At 36.5% G+C, this 21,738-nt stretch overlaps 1 protein-coding gene across 2 annotated transcripts in view; it reads left to right on the top strand.

Moving 5' to 3' along the window:
• The window catches only part of LOC133626787 (transcription initiation factor TFIID subunit 4-like), a 142,794-nt gene that overhangs the window by 81,807 nt on the left and 39,249 nt on the right, over positions 1-21,738 (top strand). For both annotated transcript variants that reach the window (XM_062007904.1, XM_062007903.1), the window contains exon 14: positions 15,885-16,007. In XM_062007904.1, the coding sequence (XP_061863888.1) occupies positions 15,885-16,007 (123 nt within the window). The remainder of the gene's footprint in view (positions 1-15,884; positions 16,008-21,738) is intronic.

Genomic DNA, 21,738 nt, shown 5'->3' with positions numbered 1-21,738 from the left:
TGCCGCTGAGCTAACATGTTTGTAAGCCCTGTTTGGCAGCCTGGGAGCGCCCGAGGCAGCACACAGCTGCCAGCTTTCATCTGCCCCCAGTTCCTCCCGGCGCTCCCCGTCACATGATAGAACCTAAGGGCATTGAGACGCACCTCCTAAATCTTCTGTTCCTCTGCCCACTCAGTCTGGGTGCTGCACATTGCACCGGCAGCAGGCAGCTGGCCATCAGCAATCAGCTGCATACCTCCTGCTGACAAATCTTCAGTCTCTTCTTTGTGCAGGACCCACAGACAAAGATCTACCCGTGGTCCCCACATCTACTTCATGGCTGTAGTCTGGAAGGGTATTTGTATGTTCTGTCATCTTACAATGGCAGGATCTTGTTTGAAATGCATACATTGAGTAGAACAAACTGCATTTCATAAAATCTCTTTCTAGCCTGTTAGTGTTAGATGAAAGAGTTCATGAGAGCAGAGTTAAAGCTGAAGTTGGAACTGTAGCAGTAAAATTTTTAAAAGTGTAATTTAAAACTTCTTTGCCAGCACATTTTTAGTTGAAATATGCACATGCAGTACTTTTGTGTATCTCCAAGTAATTTATAAGATAGACAAGACATTAATTTCCACAGATCTCTTGAAGAATATTTTATTTAGCAGACTAAAATCAGATGCAAAGCAATAATCTGATTCTGTACATCTGCTTTGTAAAAATGTGCTATAATTTTTCTACAAGGTTCATCAGCATCTCCTGTCTGTCTGTGCTGGCGTGTGGCAATTTGTGTTTGTATACTGACCTATGTACTTGTTGTGAAGTAGTTTGAACATTAGCTTTGTTGTCATTTTCAGGTAGTATATTGTGGTAGTTATAAGGAATATTTAATATAGTTAACAGAAGGGTAAAAGGTGTCATTTTTGACTTAGCAAATACCAAGCATTCTGTCTGTAGCTAGGTTATATGCATACTCTTCTTCTAAACTACACAGCAGGTAGCCAGTCTGCAACGTGTGGATGTCACGTGTTAGCATCTATTTCCTATTTTCACGGGTCTTGCCATTAAAAAATACCTTTTGTCAGCCTGTGAAAGAGTCTCCCAATAGTTACATTATCTTGTTGAATAATGATAAGCTGCTCAACATACCCTGGAAAAATAACTCCCCTTCAGTAATAGTAATTTTAAAATAAATACAATGTATTCTCACTACTCACATAATGTAGAACAGGAGAATTGTTTTTCCCTCTAAGTATATCTTTACTAAAGGTAGATCTGATTAGCTGTAAAATGTAAACACTTGAAAGGTATTGCTGTATTTCACCATTATTAGGCAGTTGAATAACGATTTGTAAGAATTTTGTTTTCATTTAACATTGAAAATTGTTGCTGAATTGGTGGTTAACTTCTAGTGTTCCATGGAAATGAGTCAGATGTGAATAGGATTTTCTGGAATGGGAAAGTATATTATGTGTCTGTGCTGACTAGTGCCTGTACACTGAGGTGTTACAGCTTCCTTAAAACTGGTATCTCAGTATCTGGAGGATTGACGTGAAGGAAACTGGAAAACACTATGATGCAATTACAGTTCATAGGTTTCTTAACTCTTCATAGCCATGCAAAAATCTAAGCAATCGGAACTACAGAGTGGGCTTAGACTTCCATGTCCTTTCCCTTTGCAACTAGTAAATGAATCTGTATTCCCAACAAACATTTATATTCTTGAAACAGAAATAACACAATGTAGATTTCTGAAGATTTCTCTTAATCTCGTTTTTTGACATATTATCAGGGTTTTAAAGGGATTCTCATCCTGTTTGGCTGTCACAGTTTAACCCCAGCTTCCAACTAAGTACCATGCAGCCACTCTCACACTCCTCTCCAGTGGGAAGGGGGAGAGAATCAGAAGAGTAAAAGTGAGAAAACTCATGAGTCAAGATAAAGACAGTTTAATAGGTAAAGCAAAAGCTGCTCATGCAAACAAAGCAAAATGAAACAAGGAATGAAGATAAATGCTACAACTCTGAATGGCTGCCCTTTCCTTCTCCTTCCCCCAGCTTTACATGCTGAGCATGATGCCGTATGCTCTGTGGTATCCCTTGGGTCAGTTGGGGTCAGCTGTCCCGGTTATGTCCCCTCACAACTCCCTGTGTACCCCCAGCTCCTTACTGGTGAGTTGCAGTAAGAAGCTGAAAAGGCTTTTTGCTCTGTGTAAGTGTAGCTCAACAACAACCAAAACAACCCTGAATTATCAGCACTATTGCCAGCACAAATCCAAAACACAGCCCCATACTAGCTACTGCGAATTCTGTTGCAGCCCAAACCAGCACAATGGCCAAAAGCCATATTCACATGTTAAAGTGTATGAAAATCTATTAATTTTCCCAAAAATAATTTAAAAAATTATATCCTTGAGTAAGTGTTATTATCTGGCAAACATGCCAGACAAGTCAAGTAAGCTTTAGGAAGGTGTCGAATATACAAAACAAGAAATTAGACTGAGTATAAAAACTGAACTCAAATGTTAATTGTGTACAGGAAGATAGGCGACAGGACAACATTCACTTTACTAGGAACAATGATGTGAGATTGGTGAGAACAAAGCACATTTTAATGAGAAATAGGTAATTACATCTATTTTTTTATATATATGTTTAAATTTTGGAAAAGTTAGATGTATGTTTTCATAATGAACCCTTAGTCTTAAGTGCAGCTCTGCCCTTTGTGGCTCTAAGAGACATCTGCCATCTCTGGAGAAGTGAGATAGGCTCCCCAGCACATGTTACTTATTGACTATGTAGAGGTATCTGCTGTGTTCTCCATTTTAATAATGGTCTGTCATTAGCAGTTCCCAGTTTTTCATTCTTATGCAGTATGTTCAGGTAATCCATTGTTTACTGGGGTGTGTCAGAAAACATAAGTCTTTTTTCCCTCCAAGAATATAAATTGCTTGCATCTTTTAGTTATTTTACCTTTTTTTAATTATCAATATGACTGCAAGACAGAGTGATACAGACCTCCAGCTTGCTTGGAAAACAACTAAAGAACATGAAGTTACACTAGGTAACCGTGTAAACTTACCTAATTTAGTTTCATGTTAAAAATGTGTACCTTGTTTTAGGATGCAGAATTCAAACAATGCTCTGGATTTTACTAGAAATGTCACTTCTCAGAGTAAAAGGTAACTTGAGGTCATGAGAGACTGGCACAGTTTTCTGTGGCCAGTTGTTAATCCCAGTTTTGTCAAGGTTTAATCTCAGTAATTTACAAAGAGATAATACATACTTTAGTATCGAGTTGAATTCTTGTGTGTGTTGCATGCAGTCATGGTGCTCAGTAGTAAGTGCTGTGTTTCAGTAGCGTGAGAGCATTCTGCTCTGTATTTTTTAATGTTTTGGATGTAGGGCACTTGTAATACATATTCAAGTATCTCATACCTTGTTATTTTATCTAAAAATGCACATATTTCTTATATTTGTCAACTGATGCTATGTGAACATTGTTATATGTGGTGATTTCTGTCATCTGCTCAGCTATACAAAAGAAAAAAATTAGTAAATGTACATTTCATAAATGTCCTCAGGTAATTTTAACTGAGGCATTAAAAATAATTCCTGAGTAAAAAATGCTCATCTGTCCATCTATGTCTGTGGAGACATTATTTCTGGTTAAGAAGTGAAATTGGAAGAACACTCCCTTAAATCTGATGGAGAAGGAAATGTCTGCCTTAGGAGGCATGCCAACATTTGGGAATGCTGAGAACATGTGGTAGAATATGTGGAAAATATGAGAACAATCGGGCTGATTAGTCTCAGGGATTTTTATTTCTGCGATGTGCCTCTTACTGCATTTTGCATTTTGTCACTTTTCAAGCATGTATTCCTTACATTTAAAATACTGGAAGTTGAATTCTTCTCTGTCACACTCTTATAACTCTGGAGTAACTCTATTAATGTCAGCAGTATTCAAAACAGTTTGTCCCTCTGATATGAGGTAAAATCCGATATCCAAAGATCTCCTTTGGACAATTCCGATTTGTTAGCAGCTGCGTTTAACATTTTTACTTAAATGCAAAATATTTTTGTGATTACATAAAAAAAAATAATCTGTGTTTATGGATACCATAATTTGAAAATCAACTCAGAATTTTGTGATTCTGCATTAACTTCTGATTTTGCATATTTAGCATATATTTCCAATCTCCTCAATTTGATGCTGTTTTTAGTATTATTTAAGAGGCAAAGAAGAATGGAAAGCTTTTTAATGCACAGAATCTGTTTTCTCTTTGCAGTAGTTTCACATTTAATTACAGCTGTCTTTGATAATAAATTGTGTGCCAGGGTTTGTAATATATTTTATAAAGCGAAGTCCTTTGGTGAGTTGGTTACTGAAACAATAAGCATTTGTGACAGGTTGTTTGCTGAATACTTCCTCTGTGCATATGGCAGATCATAGTTCAGTTGTTAGCAGATTATCCATTGTGCCTTGATGTTAAAAGAAGATACTTTCCAGCCTGTGTTTAAAGCAGTTCTGCACTGGCCTAAGAATGGTTATGTTGAGTAGGATCTAAGAGAAGTTAGAGCAAGTTCATGTATACTAAGAAGGGGAAAAAATAAAAGCAGCTGATAGTGATTTTTGGCTTTCTGCTAAATCGAAATGCTATCTACCATAGTATTTATTGTGAATTTTTCCAGTGAATTTAAAACTTCTTTGAAACAGTTAATCAATTTTATAATAGAGAATCACTAGCTATACTTTGAATTTATAGCCAAAAAAGAGCCTTTAAAGGCTTGTAGACTCATTAATACTTAGGGGATGGTATTTTAGATGTAAGTATTTTGAATATCAATTTTAGAACATAAAGAAATTTTACCCAATTAGAAGAGGAAAATCAAAAATCTTTGTTTTCAAGATTGTGAGGAAAAGGAACCTGTAGTGAAGGGGTAATCTGTAGTTTTCCTCACTTATAATGTGCCAAGGAATAAAGAGCAAAGAATGCAGTGGAATATTTCTGTGAAGAATTACATTCTGCTGTTGGTGACACATTTTAGACTTCTAGTGCGTTGAAAGATTGTTAAGATCTGAATTAAAGTTTTAATTTGCAATAAACTGAAAATGATTTAAACACCCATCAGTTGTTTTGGAGGATGGGAGATTATTTTGGGGAAAAGCAGTAGGAAGATTGAAAGATTAAAAATATTTCAGTTGAAAAGATGAATGTAAGGAGGTACATTTCAGACCATCTCATTTTCTTTTTAATGCAAATCTGAGTCTTTGATTATTCACTTTAATTATTTATTTATTTGTCCTTATTTTAAAAGTTAGAAATTATTACCTATTGGGGAAGTAAGCATTTTTATAATGCGATAATAGTGCAACTATTGCACTCATTGCATCTACTGGTGAAGAAGGATTTCAAGAAAAAATAATTTTGAATAGAATTAATTAAGGTGTCCTTAAAGTGCCATGCTTAATGTAACTGCGGTTCTTTAAAGCAGAAAAAGAAGAGAGAAAACAAATAATGCCCCTAAAGCAGATGCTTATTCACATAGGATGACTACTCTTTGATTTTTGGAGAGGTGATGTGACTTGCAGTTGGAAACCTTGAGTTATTGTTATTTATATCTGTGATAAGTGGGGAATAAGCATAAAACATGAAAAGGAGAATTAGGTATTACACCAGTTCTCTTACCTTTTGTATTTTATTTACATGAAATGTACATTTTTTTAATGGTCTGTTGCTGTGCCTTTTGTTGACCATATCTGTAAGCCAGGTCTGTCTGCTTGTTTCCATTGGCTTGTCATGTTCACTAATTAGGGAACTGCTGCATGATTCACCTTGTTAATTAGAGGGACTTGCACACAAAGGCCCTTCGGGCAGTGCGAAAGAAGAGCCTAGCACTAGTGCCCTGAGAAAGCTACAGCCTGTGAAGTAATTCTTCTCATCTACCTTCTATTTTTTATTTGAAATGAATAAATCATTGAGATTTTCCTTGTGGAGTGAGAATGCAAGAATTCACATCTTTGTAAGATGTAAATGATATGTGATCAATAGAAGGGGATGACTACTGTATTGTACTTACAAGATTCCCTAATTTACTACTTGTCAGTGTATGAAAAATTGCTTGAAATATTTTGTCCCCACACTGTGGTATGTTGTTCCCTTGATCTACGGGAGAAATGAGCGGCAGCGATTTTGCTATAGTTAAATCCAAAATAGAAAAAATGTAGATTATTTAAATTTTGAGCTTGTTTTGCATCCCCAGTGGAACTTCCATTTTGCAAGTGAACCACCAGTACTACCCCCACAACTTTTAAGGGGAGAAGAAGGTGGGCGTCTGGCTATTTTTGTTCCCGGTATGCTCTGCCTCAAATCTCACTTCTGAAAAGAGTAGCAAACTCCCTATATTGTGTATTCTTTACTTGAATGTAGTTTCAGAATAAATTAAAATTGTTTTTGTCATGTCACTTAGACTTGATCAAACCACAATCCAGACTGCAAAAGAAGGATATTGCGTTAAAAGTGCAGAACCAGTCTCTACACTACACATTTCCCATCTGTTTATGACATTTCAGAAATTAACTTCAATGCCATTCTCTCTAACTATTTGATTAAAATTACTTATTACAGCCAAATGATTTTTAGTAGATTGCTACATTTGCCTCATTTCCTCAAATGAGGCTGGCAGTTTCAAGATGCAGATTTCCCATAAGAATGCTGGAGGACTGGTATCAAAATCTGGGCATTTTCTTTTGGAATAATCTAGTTAATAAAGCCTCTTACCAGAATTTCTGATTAACTGCTATTTTAAATGCGCTTAAAATTTCTGCTGTTCTGAAGATTTGTGGTAACAGTGTACAGGCACAGAAATTCTACCAAAAAATAGTAATATTTATTTGGAAAAAATAGGGAAAATGCTTCAGGCTGACTTGGGATATTATGGTATGACATTGTGTCACTCTTCATTTCCATGAGGCTGAGGTCTTCCTGTGTACCTTCATCTTAAGCTGACTCCATTATACTAACCAAAAATATACTTTCCCTATGGTTTTGGTACAGTTCTGGTGTACTGGTTCTTATTTCAGATTTCAGGTGTGTGACAGAGATAGAATAGAAATAAAAGTAACAAAAGGCCATGCGCTGAAAAATTCTTTCAAGAGTGTTCTCAGAAATATTTGTTTGAGGAATACTTCACCATCTGAAAAATAAAGCAGTTGATGCATGTTCTAAGTACAACACTGAGTTTAACACTGAGTTCAGGTGCTGGGGGTTACTATGCATGCATTCTGGCTGTAAGCGTGGGGAACTGATAGAAAGTTTGGTTGTGAGGTTCATGTGATCCTCATAATTTCCAGTGCATGATTTCAAAACAAGTTAAATGTATTTCCCCACTTAGCTGAGTGACCTCCCGTTCTTCCAACATTTCTGTCAGATCTCTCTAACTAATGCTCTTTGTAACTCTAGTTTGTTAACTCCGGTCACAACTGTCTTTCATACAGGTTTTCACTGTATTTTATATTCCCTAATCATTGTTAAAGCATTGGTTTTGGAGCCCTCACATAGTATCTTACTTCAGGGGGAAAGGAGGACATCCTACAAATCTTGGGAGGATAGTAAATCACCACTTAGATTAACAAAGGGCCTGAGGAAAGATCTTAGCCAGTCTCACCAGTGCCCCAATAATGAGGATATTCGTCTGTTACTTGCACCTGACTTCAGGAGCCTGTGAGCAAGCCATCAGTGTTTTTGACTGTATATCTCATTTCCTCTGAAGAACATTTTGAGAAGACATATAATTGTCCATTGTTGCACTGCTCTAAAATAGTAAAAGTAAGATCAATAACAAAAAACCAAAATAACAGATCTTAGGGATTTCTTTTCAGAACTTCTTCTGATCTTAGTGCAAGTAATTTTCTAGTATCTCAAAAAACCTGCCAGCTCTAGTAATTCTAATCCTGATACTTATCTGTGCCTCAGAAACCCTTTGCTCAAATGATCTGTGTTTGGCTCAGCAGATCTACCAAACACCATTATGGGTACCTAAACAAACACCAAGGCTTAATAGGGATGTCTCTAGCTTAATATAGAAGAGCCTGGAACTATGCTACTGGAAATAAGTTGTTTGAGGAATAAACCAAAACCAGACAAATTGTGCTGATGCTCCAATAACCAATTTTGAGGAGTGAAGAAATGTAATGATTAAGGTTACTGGAAGGACAAACCCATTGCTGTAGAACTCATTCATATTTTTCTAAAAAGAGTATTCACTATACTATACTATAGATAGGAATACATAGCTTAAGAAATGGTTGGACAGTTGCAGAAAGAAATAGTTTTAAGTTAAACTAAAATAGTGCCTTGTATTTGGGAAATTAAAAAGGCAACCATTAAAGAATATACAGAATTAATGATAAGATGTTCATAAATACCCACAAAGGGCAGTAGTTGATTGAAGGGACTAATGGGACAGGAACTTAAAATTATTTGGAAATAAAACAGTACTAGTGACCAAGTACGTTAAAAACTTTGACTTTTAAAAAACCCTCAAAACTCTTTGTGCTTTTGATTTTTTGTGAGCTGTAAGCTTTTAAGGAGACTTCCAAGAAAAATTAAACCAGTGACTATGAATACATCTAAGAATCAGTTCAGACAATACGTGGCCTTGAGTAGTAAGGAGAAAATTGTAATTTTACTGATAATTATTTTAAAAATCGCATTTAACTAGGTAGTGTACATGACTGGAGAAAATTACAATGAAGGACTTTTTTTTGAGGGAAAAACAGACATGAAAGGCAGGATGCATCTGGCATTTTCTGTATCACAAGTTTGACATATATTGTGCTGAAAGTAATGGGGCAAATGTTAATGGAAAATTGGAGTAAACTTCTAAAGCGTAATGAAATTAGACATAATAAACATGAATGTCTATTGTAGGAAAGACACTTGGTCAAAAGTATTCCAGTTCAGGTTCCAGGACTGTGTTCAGATGCTCATTATTTTGAGAAACATTCATTGTGGGGGCTGAAATGTTCCCAGTTTAGTCATTGCCCAAGGTGATTTTTTTCAAACACTATGCAATAATTTTCTACTGTTGTTAAAAGTGGGTATGAAAGAAAAAAGAAGGCAGGTGGGGGAAGGAAAGAAGAAACCCAACACACACCTTTTTTTGTAATGTAAGATCTTGATCTACTTCAAACAGATGTACAGCCGTTGCAGGTGATGATTGGAGCTTTTACTGAATTGTGGGAGAACACTTGTGGAGAAGTAGTATCCAGCTTTATCGGAGAAAATCAGATATAGTTTGTCAGAGCTGTGACTGTTCAAAAGTCTCACAGAATGTCTTCAGCACATGATTTGCTGTTATACATATAAAACTTTTCTGGCATTGCATTGTTGCAGTCCCACTTCTTTAACTATCTTGGACTAGTTTCTTACCAGCCAGCATGCTATGACTCTAGCTGTGCTGACCTTTAGAGACTTAAGCAGTGCAAAAGAGAGATGGGAGCATGGGCATTCTGCAGACATTACCTGTTTTTCAAGACTCTATCTCTCTGAAGTTCACTGATGTACCGATCCTTCTTGATCATTGTCCTGGACTTGCAGAGGTTACTGCCAGCATTTTTAATGAGTTTCATTTTTTAATTGCACCTTCTGTTTTGGACATCTTAGGACATGTGTAATGGTTCCACATTTCAGGCTCTCCTCAGCAAAAAAGATGTTTTTCCAGGGGGTGTAATCACTGTCTGAGGCTGATAGATATATGTTGCAGAGCCATCAATTAAGACAAGCTTTTGCCAGTATATGACCCTGTTATCAGGAATTAAACCATCCATCGCAAACAGAATTAGGAGGGATCTCCATTGATGCCTATTGTCTAGAAATCAATGCTTAAATCATTGTTTATATGATCTTGCTTTCATCAAACATTTCTGCTGCTTAGCGCTCACTGTTGCCAATTTCCTGCTTGGTGTTCATTCCTGGCTGTCTTCATTCCTGATTGTGGTTTACGGTCTGTCAATATTTGTAGCTTCTGTTGTGCTGTTAGCCTTTTCTCTGTCCTCTTTGCTGCTTCTTCTTAGGTGGCATTTCTGAACTGTTTTGGGAATCGTAAGTAGCCAAAATCTAATTCTTTATGGGCTGAGATTCTGTGACTACAGAAACTTACTTCTACAATTCAGTTTCTATTCCCATATCAAATCCTGTATTGACAGTATTTAAACATACTTGACTACTTCCTCAAGCTTTTTATTCTTCATGGCCTTCTCTGTGTCTCTGTCACTGGATTATTTTCCTTCCAGGCCAGAAAACATCTGTGGTTTCTGCCTATAGGTAGAGAAACACCTCCTTGACCTTTTTCTCTCTCATGTGATGCCACTTCTTCTCCCTTTTATTTTGAAACGTGTTTATATGTGGAATTTAACTGTTAAGAGTTCCAGTCATCCTTTTACTGTCTGATCATAGCAAAGGAAATTTCTTAGTACAGTACATAGCAGCTTCAGCTTAGACTCATATTTCATCTACACCTTTGCTTTAAAGAAATCTGTTTTCGATTTGATTAGATTTTGCTCTCCATTTGAAGCACATTTGGCCTTCTTTTCAAGATGCTTTTTTGCTCATGATTTTAAACAACTCCTCTCTTAGCAATGAATAGTGCAGTGCTTCATTTGCTGTTTGATGTTCCCTTTTCCTATGGATTCAAGTGAGATTCATCTAGTTACAGTAATGGATGGAGGATTTTCTTAAAACTGAAAAGTAAATTATAGTAATTTGTGCAACAGGTGGTTTCTTGCAGTTGTGTGGACTGCCACAGCTGCAGGTGGAAGTAGAAATCTAAGCAGAAAAAAAATCACAGAACAGATATTGACACCATATATTCATTTATCTCAGTGACTGTTCTCGCAATGGCTTGTAGTGCAGGACTGCCATTCTATGAAAGGCTGAAAATGAGAAAGGCATGAAATGCTTTGTTTCCATTGCAGAATTATTTACAACATGCAAAAGTACACCATGAGTAAGTGCCTTCTTGGTTTTTTGAAATTATTTAATCTAGATAGTAAAATCTGAAGTTGATACTTCGGATAGATGTATGGCTGTCTTCCTTGTGGCATATGGCTTGTGGCACTTCTTTCTGAAATATCTAAATATCATAAATAACGATCTAAGGAAAACAAACTGAAGTTTTAGAGCCTCTGTTGTTAGCTTTAATAAAGTACTGAAGTAGTGTGCTTTCTGTGGTTTTAATGTTATGCCACTGTCACAAAGAAGAAAATTTCATTGTGTAAAATAATATCGTTGCTTAATTCTTATACTTTTCATCAAAAGGATCTCTTTAAGGTAAAATCATCATTCAGTAATGAAATAGCCCTCAGTAAGCAAATGAAATGCTAAAAATAAATTTGGATCAGATAAGGAGCAAGGAACAGCATCTTACTTGTAAGCCTTTTTATTGTATAACATGTTGGGATATTTTTCTGTGGTTTAGATAAGTATTTTGACTTTCAAAAAAGGTAATTGTTGTTGATTAGTGTGATTCTGAATGAAGCTTTGCTTGCTTCCTAGATGTCAGAAATTTTAATATGCTATTGATAAATATATCCATATTATTTGTGGTGAAGGCAAGTTAATGACTGATACTGCCTCAGCAGTCCAGTGTGAATTAATCTGGCTATCAAACAGTTGCATCTTTTTGGTTGATGTAGTCAGATTAATTTCTGCTAAATCATGTGAATTAACGGGAAATGTATTTCCTTTATCTGGATGTATAGATACTAACAGGTACTTTATTTGTTTACATATCTAGTAATTATTAACGGGCTTAGTTAGAAGCTGGTATTGTAATAACAGACTGCTTTGTTACTTTATAAGTCTTTATAAGAGGTATAGTGTTCATTTCTTTTGAACTGAAGCCAAGATACTGCTTTCTTTAAACAAAGATTATGATGAGGGTTACTATTTTTGATGAGTAGGGAAGAGACTGGTATACATAATCTCATGTAGAGTATGAAGATCCAGAAGTTTGTGATTTGGAGATGGGAAGAAAAGGAAGTTGGAATAGAGGTATGGAGAAGCCAACAATGGTGGTTAGTCTGTTCTGGGCTGTTAAATAACATCCAGGAATCTTGTCAAACGTCTCTTTAGTAAGTATCTATAAGCTACAGGGATGTTTTCTTGTAATCACATTGATAGTTAACAGTGAGTATGCAAAAATATTCCCTTCAGCCAACTGAACTGAGTACACTAACCATTGCAAGATGAAGGCCTCTGTTGCTAATCAGTATCAGAATCGTAATTATTTTGATTATTTTTAAATGTAATTTTATGATCCTTTGCCTTGAGATGAGCCTTGAAAACAAAAAGCAACTCCAGTGAGAATTATTTTTAAAAGATTGGTGAGAATTTGTCTAGTGTAATACCTTTCAAGTTTTTCAGTGCTTCAGCCCTTATTTAGTAAAATATCAGGGATACTGTCATCTTACTGATGTGATGATACATGCGTTGGTATTTTTTGACCAACATTCATTGAGGTTTGTATAAGAAGGTTGTTCTTTTCTATTGTAGTATGCCAAGGTGTGTACTGTTAAAACCAATACCAGAAACTGCATTGTTGTTTTGTCTGGAGTTTTTATACCTAGATCAAGTCACACAGGACCTGTCCAGGCAGATTTGAAAACCTTCAGAAGAGACTGAATACCCTCCCTGGGCAGCCTGTGCCAGGGCTCCCTGACCCTCACTGCAAAGTTTCTCCTCATTTTCAAGCAGAATTTCCTGTGTTCCAGCTTGTGTCTGTTACCGTTTGTCCTGTGACAGGGTACCACAGAAAAAAGACTGGCCCCATCCTCTTGATACCCACCCTTTAGGTTTATAAACATTGATAAGCTGCCCTCTCAATCTTCTCCAGGCTAAACAGCCCCAGGTCTCACAGTCTTTCCATCTAAGAAAAATGTTCCAGTGCCCTCATCATCTTGGTAGCCCTTTCCTGGACTCTCTCCAACAGTTCCCAGCCTCTCTTGAACTTGAGAGCCCAGAACTGGACACAGTACTCCAGATGAGACCTCACCAGGGCAGAGTAGAGGGGGAGCAGAACCTCTCTTGACCTGTTGACCACACTCTTCTTCATGCATCCCAGGATACCATTGGCCTTCGTGGCCACGAGGGCACATTGCTGTCTCATGGTTAGTTTACTGTTGATCAGAGCTCCACGTCCCTCTCTGCAGAGCTGCTCTTCAGCAGATCACCCCTAGCCTGTATTGGTACATGTGATTGTTCCTCCCAAGGTGCAGGAGTCTGCACTTGTCCTTGTTGAACGTCATGAGGTTCCTCTCTTCCGAACTCTCAAGCTGGTTGAGATCCCGCTGAATAGCAGTACAGCGTCTGGTGAGTCAGTCTTCCCAGTTTGGTGTCATCAGCAAACTTGTCCCCTCATCCAGGTAGTTGATGAGGATGTTGAGTAAGACTGGCCCCAGAACTGATCCCTGTGGAACTCCCTGGCCACAGGCCTCCAATTTGACTTGGTGTCATTGATCACCACCCTCTGGGCTCTGTCATTCAGCCAACTCTCAATCCACCTCACCGCCCACTCAACCAGGGCACACTACCTGAGCTTTCCTGTGAGGGTGCTGTGGGATGCTCTTCTTACTGAATAAAAAAGGACAAAGAACCTGAGGAATACATGAGTGCAAACCCTTCTGCAAACTCTCGAATCTGTTCCATGTTTTCTTGGTAAAACAGACACTTTACAGGTTTTGAAGTGATGGCAGCTTTGTAGCACTGTGTGGGATTTAGAGAAATGGCATGTTTTGCTTTACAGTTTGCATGTGCAAAAATTAAAAAAAACCAACAAAAATTAGAGTTCTTAGAGCAACTTTTCAGAGGCAGTATGTGCTTATATTGCACGCTGAAGCAATCACTGTATATTGCAGTACAGGTACAAAGAGCTAAGTAGGTATTAGCTTACTGTTGGTTTGAAAATGGGAACTTCGGATGAGATACTCATATAATAACCTTTTCAGGATACCAGTTATCTATCAGACTATATTTCTGACCTGCACCTCCCAGGAAATGAATACTTACTCCAGTGCAAAGTTTCTTATTCTGTGAAGCCATTCACTTCACAACTTTATTTGAGATCTCTCTAAGCCAGTTGGCCCTCACTTAAATATTCATCAGACTTCTGATAATTGTGATAACCCTTATAGGCTGGCAAGCATGGCAAATTAGCAGAAAGATGATTGATCTTTTTTTATATGCAGTTTTATCTTCAACCTTTCCTGGATATATGTTATACTATAGTAATAATTTCTTCTCTAAGGTATTTGCCGGTATCTGGATTTGCACATCTATTTACAGTTGCCTCGAAGCCTCATAATTACAATACAGCTGAAATGTCCATTTTCTTTCCCTGACTACAAATAGGGATCAATCGAATTTTAAATGACTGCTTACGGGCTAGCTTCCGATCATGACCTTTGTAAATGATTAGAGCTCACCACTGTTGCTATCTGCCTTGAAAGGGTAAGCGGGCAGGTCTGTCTAACTGGCATTTAATCTGGAAGAGAGCCAAAGATATTTGAGCTAAAAACCTAATATGAGTTGGCAAAGAGAAGTATGTATAGACCTTTGCACTATTATTTAGATATTTTTCCACATTTCTTTTTTGTATTTAGGAAATTCTTTTATCCTGTGGAGAAATTAGATGTGTATTTGTAGGTAATGTTGTATTGAAGTTATGATACTAACTGAAGTTGCAAAATATATAGCATAAAAATGTGAAAAATGGGTTTTCAAACTCTAAATGTACTGAACTTGCTTTTTCTGAAGAGCATGGTAATATGTTGCATTGCTAAATTAATAAAACTGAAAAATGCACTTAATTGGATGCAGGAAGCGGACCTGCTTTTTCTAGGCACAAGTTTTGTAAGTTCAGTTTTATTTTAATGAAGAATTGTGCCTGTATCATATAATGGTTTTACTACCACTACTGAATCTCTTCGGGTAGTGTTTTCTGTGCTCCTGTTGAAATGGGAACAAGTATGACATCAGTGGGATTAGAAAACAAACACTTCCTTCGAATTTATTGAAGGATTTTGCAAATGTAAAGTTCTGAAATTAATTGATTACTAAGAGCTATGAATGCTTTGGTCTAATAAAAATCATATGCTGCTGTGGTGATCAGAGTATTTATGAAAGTAATATTGATCATGGGAGTATTCTCTTACAGTTAACTCTGTAAAAGGATTATACAGTTTATAATGAATATGCTGTCTGACCTCTTCATCACGTGGTGGCCAGAGAATTTTATTTTCTGTAGAATGCCACATTATGTCATGCAGCTGACAAGTTGGGGTTTTTTGTCTCAAAGTAGTCAAATATGTTGTTACTTAAATGCTAGAATGCCATTGTAAATTCAGTTTGTAGGCTTTTTATGAAAGCATTAACATCTGCTAACATCTAGATAGAGGTGTTTTATTAAATTAGATGTGATTTACTTTTTATTTGGAAGCAAATATCAAGTACATTTGAAATATTCAGAGTAAATCCAAAATGAAAGAAAATGTTTGAGATTTTTTTGAGGATTTTAATTGGTATTTACAGTCTTTGTATCAATCTTAAACTAGAGATGTGTAGTTAGTAAGTAGTACTACTGGCTAAGGCTGGAGTTTTCAAAAACAGTTGATGTATTTGGAAGCAGAAATCCCATAGAAAGTTAGAAGAACTTCTATATCTTCATTATTATTTTACTGCAAGGCTGCATGCTTAAACTGCTCAAGTGGTGTTTCTAGGAACGGCAAATGCTGTTAGGGATTGCTGATGTGTGACTGCTACCTCATGCTCACACGTCTGAGAAAAACTTTTTGAAATTACAATGGAATAAAAACTAAACAGAGTTTTTTTTTCTCTCTAACAGATGCAGCAACAAGAACTTGCACAAATGAGGCAGAGGGATGCCAATCTAACTGCATTGGCAGCTATTGGTCCCCGGAAGAAACGGAAGCTTGATTCACCTGGACTGCTTACCGTAGGAGGAGAGGTACATATGTCTGTAGACAGAATAACAGCAATTATTATGTCAAAACCTAGTAGGAATAACTTAAGATGCTACATGGTGATATTTTCATTGAACTGTGTAACTTGGAAAAAGTGGTGCAAATTACTGAATTAGGACTGAGAGTCCAGTTTATTTTATCAGAGTTAAAATGACATTTTAGTTGTATTTTAAACAGATAATTTATAACCTTAAAAGAAGTTAAATGTCAAGTATAGATGTCTCCCTTAAACTCCTCGCTGCCTTTATATTGGTTTTCTCTTCCTCATAATATTGCAAAGGAAAATGGAAAAAGGATTAGGACATGAAGAAATATCTGGAAAAACATAACTAGCCTTTACTTGCAGTTTGGACCGAGAGCTTACAGTAATACCAGAATCTGTGGTTTTGTGACAAATATGCATGAAAACTTTTAACAAAATATCTGGTTGTCTCCCACAACTGTAAAGCTGAGTTTGTAATCATGCTAAATGTATGCAATTTTAATACACAGACTGTGCTCTAGTAGCAGAATCATATTTGTTAGCATGTTGTTACCTTAAATGGAGAAGGAGCTACACTACACAGTGGAATGCAGAAAGCATGGTTATATATTAGTGAAGGTGAAGAACTATGGTAACATGGTTGCATTACCCTGAATAACTCTGTAAGAGTACTGTGCTGCTAAGTACAAATATAGTTTTGTTTCTTCTACATATGCCTACACAATAGGAATCAAAATAATTCTCTGTATTAAATGTCTATTCTGAGGAAAATGCAAACATTTTGTTTTGAATAACTGACTAAGAGTTTTGGCTCAGACATTTGACTAAGTGCCAGGCATTTCCAAAGGCCTTTTTGTTTTCTCTTTTGGATAGTTTTGATCTAACTTCTCGTTTCTTTCATGTGCTAAGGAATTAGATGATCTAGGAATGGAAGTGACTCTTGTTTATATTTTAAAGTTGACTTATGACTTCATAGACTTGAGGGAGCTTCTTGGGTTTTGTGTTGTCCTATTACATTCCCTTCCTTTCAGTCTCCTTTCTTGTCTTAGATTTGGTAAAGAGTTCTGTTCTCCTTCATATGCACCTGTATAAGAAGTCCTGCAGTAACAGACCAAAAGAAGCTTTCATTAGAAGCTTAACTGGATAGTGGTGGCTTTGGCTTTCACAGAAGATTAATTTTACAGTAATTTGAACCTTCTAAACACATATCCCTTCAGATTTTAACACATTCCTTGCTTGGCTTCACTTGACTAGAGGAATATTTTCTAGAATTATTTTTTTGTAGTTGATTTCCCTTTTTAAAACGAATTATCTTCTTTTTTAAGCTGTTATAGTTTTAGGAACCAAACTTTGATCACCTTCAGTAAAACATTTTATTCAGAGCTGTATATCTGAATGACTTAGGGTGAACAGCTTCCCGCTCTCTGCAAGCTTCTTACCCTCCTTATACTTTAAGGGAAGATAAAGATCTGTGACAAATTTCAAAGACTTTTGGAAATTTTTGCTTCCTTTTGTTGCTCCCCTAGTCCAAATTTTGCTAAATTCTGTGCTATTTGATGAATTATCCTTGAAGGTTTTGTTGATGCATGGATTTCCTGGAGTCAGAATTGTGCAGCTCTTCTGCCAGTTCTGACTGAATTGCATCATCTTCTCCTAGCTTCTGACCATCCTGGCCAACTCACATTGGTGCCTGGCTCCAAACTGATTTCAAGGACTTGCATACTGTATCTGGATTATTCAGTGTCTTTTCTGGGGATAGGATGTAAAGTATTGCAGGAGCGGTGTCATGCAGATTGGCTCTTTACTTATTAGGGCTACTGTGCAGAAATGAACTCAACTCCTCAGAAATGTTTCAGATGCAGAAAATATACATTGGTTGTCTAAGACTGTCTGATTTTTCTTTGGATTTCTGGAGATTATATGCAACACAAAAAGTATAATAATACTGTGTGCTGTCTTACTAACGTGAGCTTAGCCCAATTCCACCATCAGAAATCTGACTTCCACTATGGTCTGTGACCCTCTGCTTCCTGTGAGCAATTTCTAAGCTTCTTAAATCCTTGCTACTGATAATCTCTTTTTGCAAGGTCTGACTTGGAAAGGGCTTTCTTGGCCTGCTCCTTTTTTTTGTCAAAACATCCAGCTTGCATCATTGAAGTTGCTGATTTCCTCAATAATCTTTTTTTTGACATGTATGTCTAGTTTTATTGCAACTGGGACTCTACATGTTTGCTGATCCAAAGAGAGATCATTTACAAATCATCCCACTACTGCATGTTATGTTTTTTCCTTTTCTGAATCAACTTGTTTGGTATTTTACTTAGTTGTGCTGGCAATTTTTATTCAGTGAGAAGTATTGGCTTTCAGTCCAGCTTGGTTCAACAGAAATACCAGCTCACAATTTCTCTTTGGAAATTGGATCACTTTAATAATACCCTTTTGATCTGAGCAGGAGGTCAATTTAGGGAGCAGTGATGGTTATTTTGCTGAAGAGAAAATGTTGATGGAAAGACTTAGTGTTTCTGTGATCAAGTACTGTTGTATACAGAGAAATAGCTCTTACACAGATTTTTATAAATGTGAAAAAGCTTGTGCTCATAATTGCAATATTTTTCTACCAGCACTGTGTTCAAGAGTGTTTTTGTTAAACTTATTCTCACATTGCCAGGGTTTATTTGGACTCCTTTGCTTGTTTTTGAGCCATAGCTAAATGGATTTTTTTTTTTTCAGATGGCAGGATTAACTTAAGTTATCATGGCCAGACCCATCATTTGGGTCTTCTGTCTTCTGGTTGTTTATTTTTATTTGGGGAGGTGGAAAATTAGTAGTTTTGGATTTTTACATCCTGTACGTTCTTTGATTTGCTTCTCTATGCAGCCATATAAAAAATTCCTTTTCAAAAAATGTGAAAACCATTTTACAGGGAAGTGAAGGAGCAGGGGCTAGACATCCCCAAATAACACTGCCATCAAATGTGTAGCTAGATTCAGACTGCGATTACACAGTATCCCGAGCTTGTCTGACTGTGATCTCTATCCCAACCTCTAGTAGTGCATTCCTGACCCTTCCCTTTCATTGGCTCTGGCTCTTGTTGTACACCATGGTAACCCATTTCCATTGATAAATTGGCAGAAAACTAATCTAACAACAATAAAAAATGCATAGTTTCTGCTTAGCTTGCTGAAGTAGTTTGGCCTAGAGCCCAGTGAGCTCTGGAAAAAGATCTTACAACAAGGCAGAGACAGCAAACTTGAGATCACCTGCTCTTCATTTGCCTTCTTTTTAGTACCTTTCTTGTCTTGTATTTTAGATAATCTGCTAAGAACATAGCTTCCTCAGTAGCAGCCAGCACCTCATCAGTAATTCAGCCTGCTTATTATTATAATGCAGTTTAGATCAAGAATGAAAGAGAAGGGGTAGCAAGAAAGGAGAGATACTTTTGCAAGATTTCAGCTTCTCTGCCTTACAGAGTTGAAAATATAGCATTTGCATAATTTTGCGGGTTTTTATAATGATACTAGACAAAATTATTGGAAAGCCTCTTTAAAAGTTACTGTTTTTTGCAAGTTAATGCATGAGTATCAAGTTAGGTATCTAACAATCCTGAACCATGTTATGCATTACAGCAGTTCTGCCTAATTCTTATTTTCTGTGTGTCCCGCTAATGCTTATGTTGGTACGTAGCAGTGGATGGCAAAGCTAGGCAGGGGGTGACATACGCAGGAGACAGAAGACAGCAACCACTTTAAGCTCTTTAGTTAATGTTTTTAAGTATCAAATTAAAAAGAATAAATTCAGAGTTGCTTTTGCTTACCTTTTGGATTTTTACTCTATTCAGTTCCCATTTTCAATCTTTTTCTTGGAATTTTAAGACTTTAAGAAATTAGGATTAAAGAATGGGTTTTGTTGGTGAAATGGTTATTTTCAGGTATTTGTAAGAGTTAAAGCTTTAAGAAGGGCATTAACAATCAGGAGACAAGGCCACATAGCATCACAGGTTAAATATTTGAGTAGAGCTAAGGTGGCATGAAAATTTGCATATTTCCAAGTCCTTCATTTTTTACTATAGAATTAAAGTGTAGAGGTTAAGTGCAGGTATTTTTTCTCTGTTTAAGAAGAATAATAATTAAATAATTTGGCTTTTCATCAAGAGCTATGGCTAGTATCCCAAAATACATAAATATAGAGTATATGTTTGAAATATCTGAGGGTATAATTTGTTTAAATATCAAGTGAAAGCCCTCTCCTGGTACTTGCTGGCACAGATGGTTTTTGAATACCGAGCTTCCAAAGGCAGCTTCAGGGCTAGTTCAGTGAATCACTGCTTATTGAAGACAGTCATTTTAGGGATAAGAAAAAACCTTCTTTATTATATAGTGCAAGAGCAGTCATCTTAAGAATATTGAGCAAACTATCCCAAACACCATCTTCCAGAATTTGTGGGACCATATGTTGGGCTAATGCTTAGGGGAGATCTGAGACTTTGTGTGTTTTCTCATCCAGTATATCCAAACACTATATTAGTCAAGAAAGATAATGTTCTTGCAGACCTGGAAAGTCCCCAAACAACTACAGTTAAAATGGTGATATTTTGTGTTAGAGAGAAGCTAATTACTAAAGTGATTGTGAAATGTATTTTGGATATGAGGCACCACATTTTTTAAATTAAATTAATCTTTCATATGGTATAATTTGACTATTTTAAAGCTGTTGTTGTGCTAGGGCTTTGTAAAAGACACAATTAAGGTTCTGGTTTGAGACTTGGAAGTCTGTGTTATACCAGAGACATCCAAATGCAGACACAGAAAATGTACTTAATATTCCTGTCTATCAGATCTTTATACTACTAGTAATTCCTAATTTCTAAGCAGAAATGTAAGGATGAATTCATAATTATTTGGGAGATGCTTAGGGACTGTGGCATGGTTGGAAAAAAGTATGTTTTACTACAGTCTTCTATTAGTTATCTAGGACTGAATGTGATTATATTGTTTGCACACATCACAGCTGGCATTCTCACTTCATGCTTGGGTTATCCATAGGCATTTCAACAAGCCTTGCAATCATTCCTCAAATCTCTTGTTAATATTTTAACAATATTAAGAGGAAATCAGAATACTAGGTAATTTTCTCTTTGGAATGGGTCAGACATGATAAAAAACTCTGACAGGACTGTCTCTTGGAAAACCTGACCTTGTTTCCTTCCTTTCTTTCTTTTTCAAAGAAAAAGAGACATATAGTGTGTTTTGCCTTTGTTTTGCCTTTGTTACAGAAGGGTTGTGCATTGAGTTCTCTCCAAGGTGTCTACTCAACAAGTATCATGCAGATTTAGTTCCTGAATCAGCCAACATAACTGTGAGGCATAACTGCTTCTGACAGATCTGAAAGAATTAGACCCAATGAATAGTCTTTTATTTTGGAGAAAAACACCAGTCGGGGATTGCCATGCTTGGAGCTAATCTTTAGGCTATTCCCTCACCTTTTTGGAACTAAAGTAATTTTATGGCATCCTCTTTCAAAGATCCTTCGAATGACTTGTTCCACAACTCAAGTCTCAGCTTGGTCTTCACACTGTATAGTTGGCTCTTGATAAATTACTTTTTGTTTTAAGTGGTCAAGATATGTTTAGAAAGCACTGGAATCTAAAGATCCTTTACACTTGTTAAGTTTGAGTTATATGAAAGCAGATAAAATAGACCGTAACACCTTTTGCAAGTGTTTATGGTCCAAGA

The sequence above is a fragment of the Colius striatus genome, chromosome 14 (assembly GCF_028858725.1).
Source record: "Colius striatus isolate bColStr4 chromosome 14, bColStr4.1.hap1, whole genome shotgun sequence".
NCBI classification, from domain to species: Eukaryota; Metazoa; Chordata; class Aves; order Coliiformes; family Coliidae; genus Colius; species Colius striatus.
The sequence above is the reverse complement of the archived record's forward strand: the minus strand, read 5'-3'. Positions and strand labels throughout refer to the sequence as shown.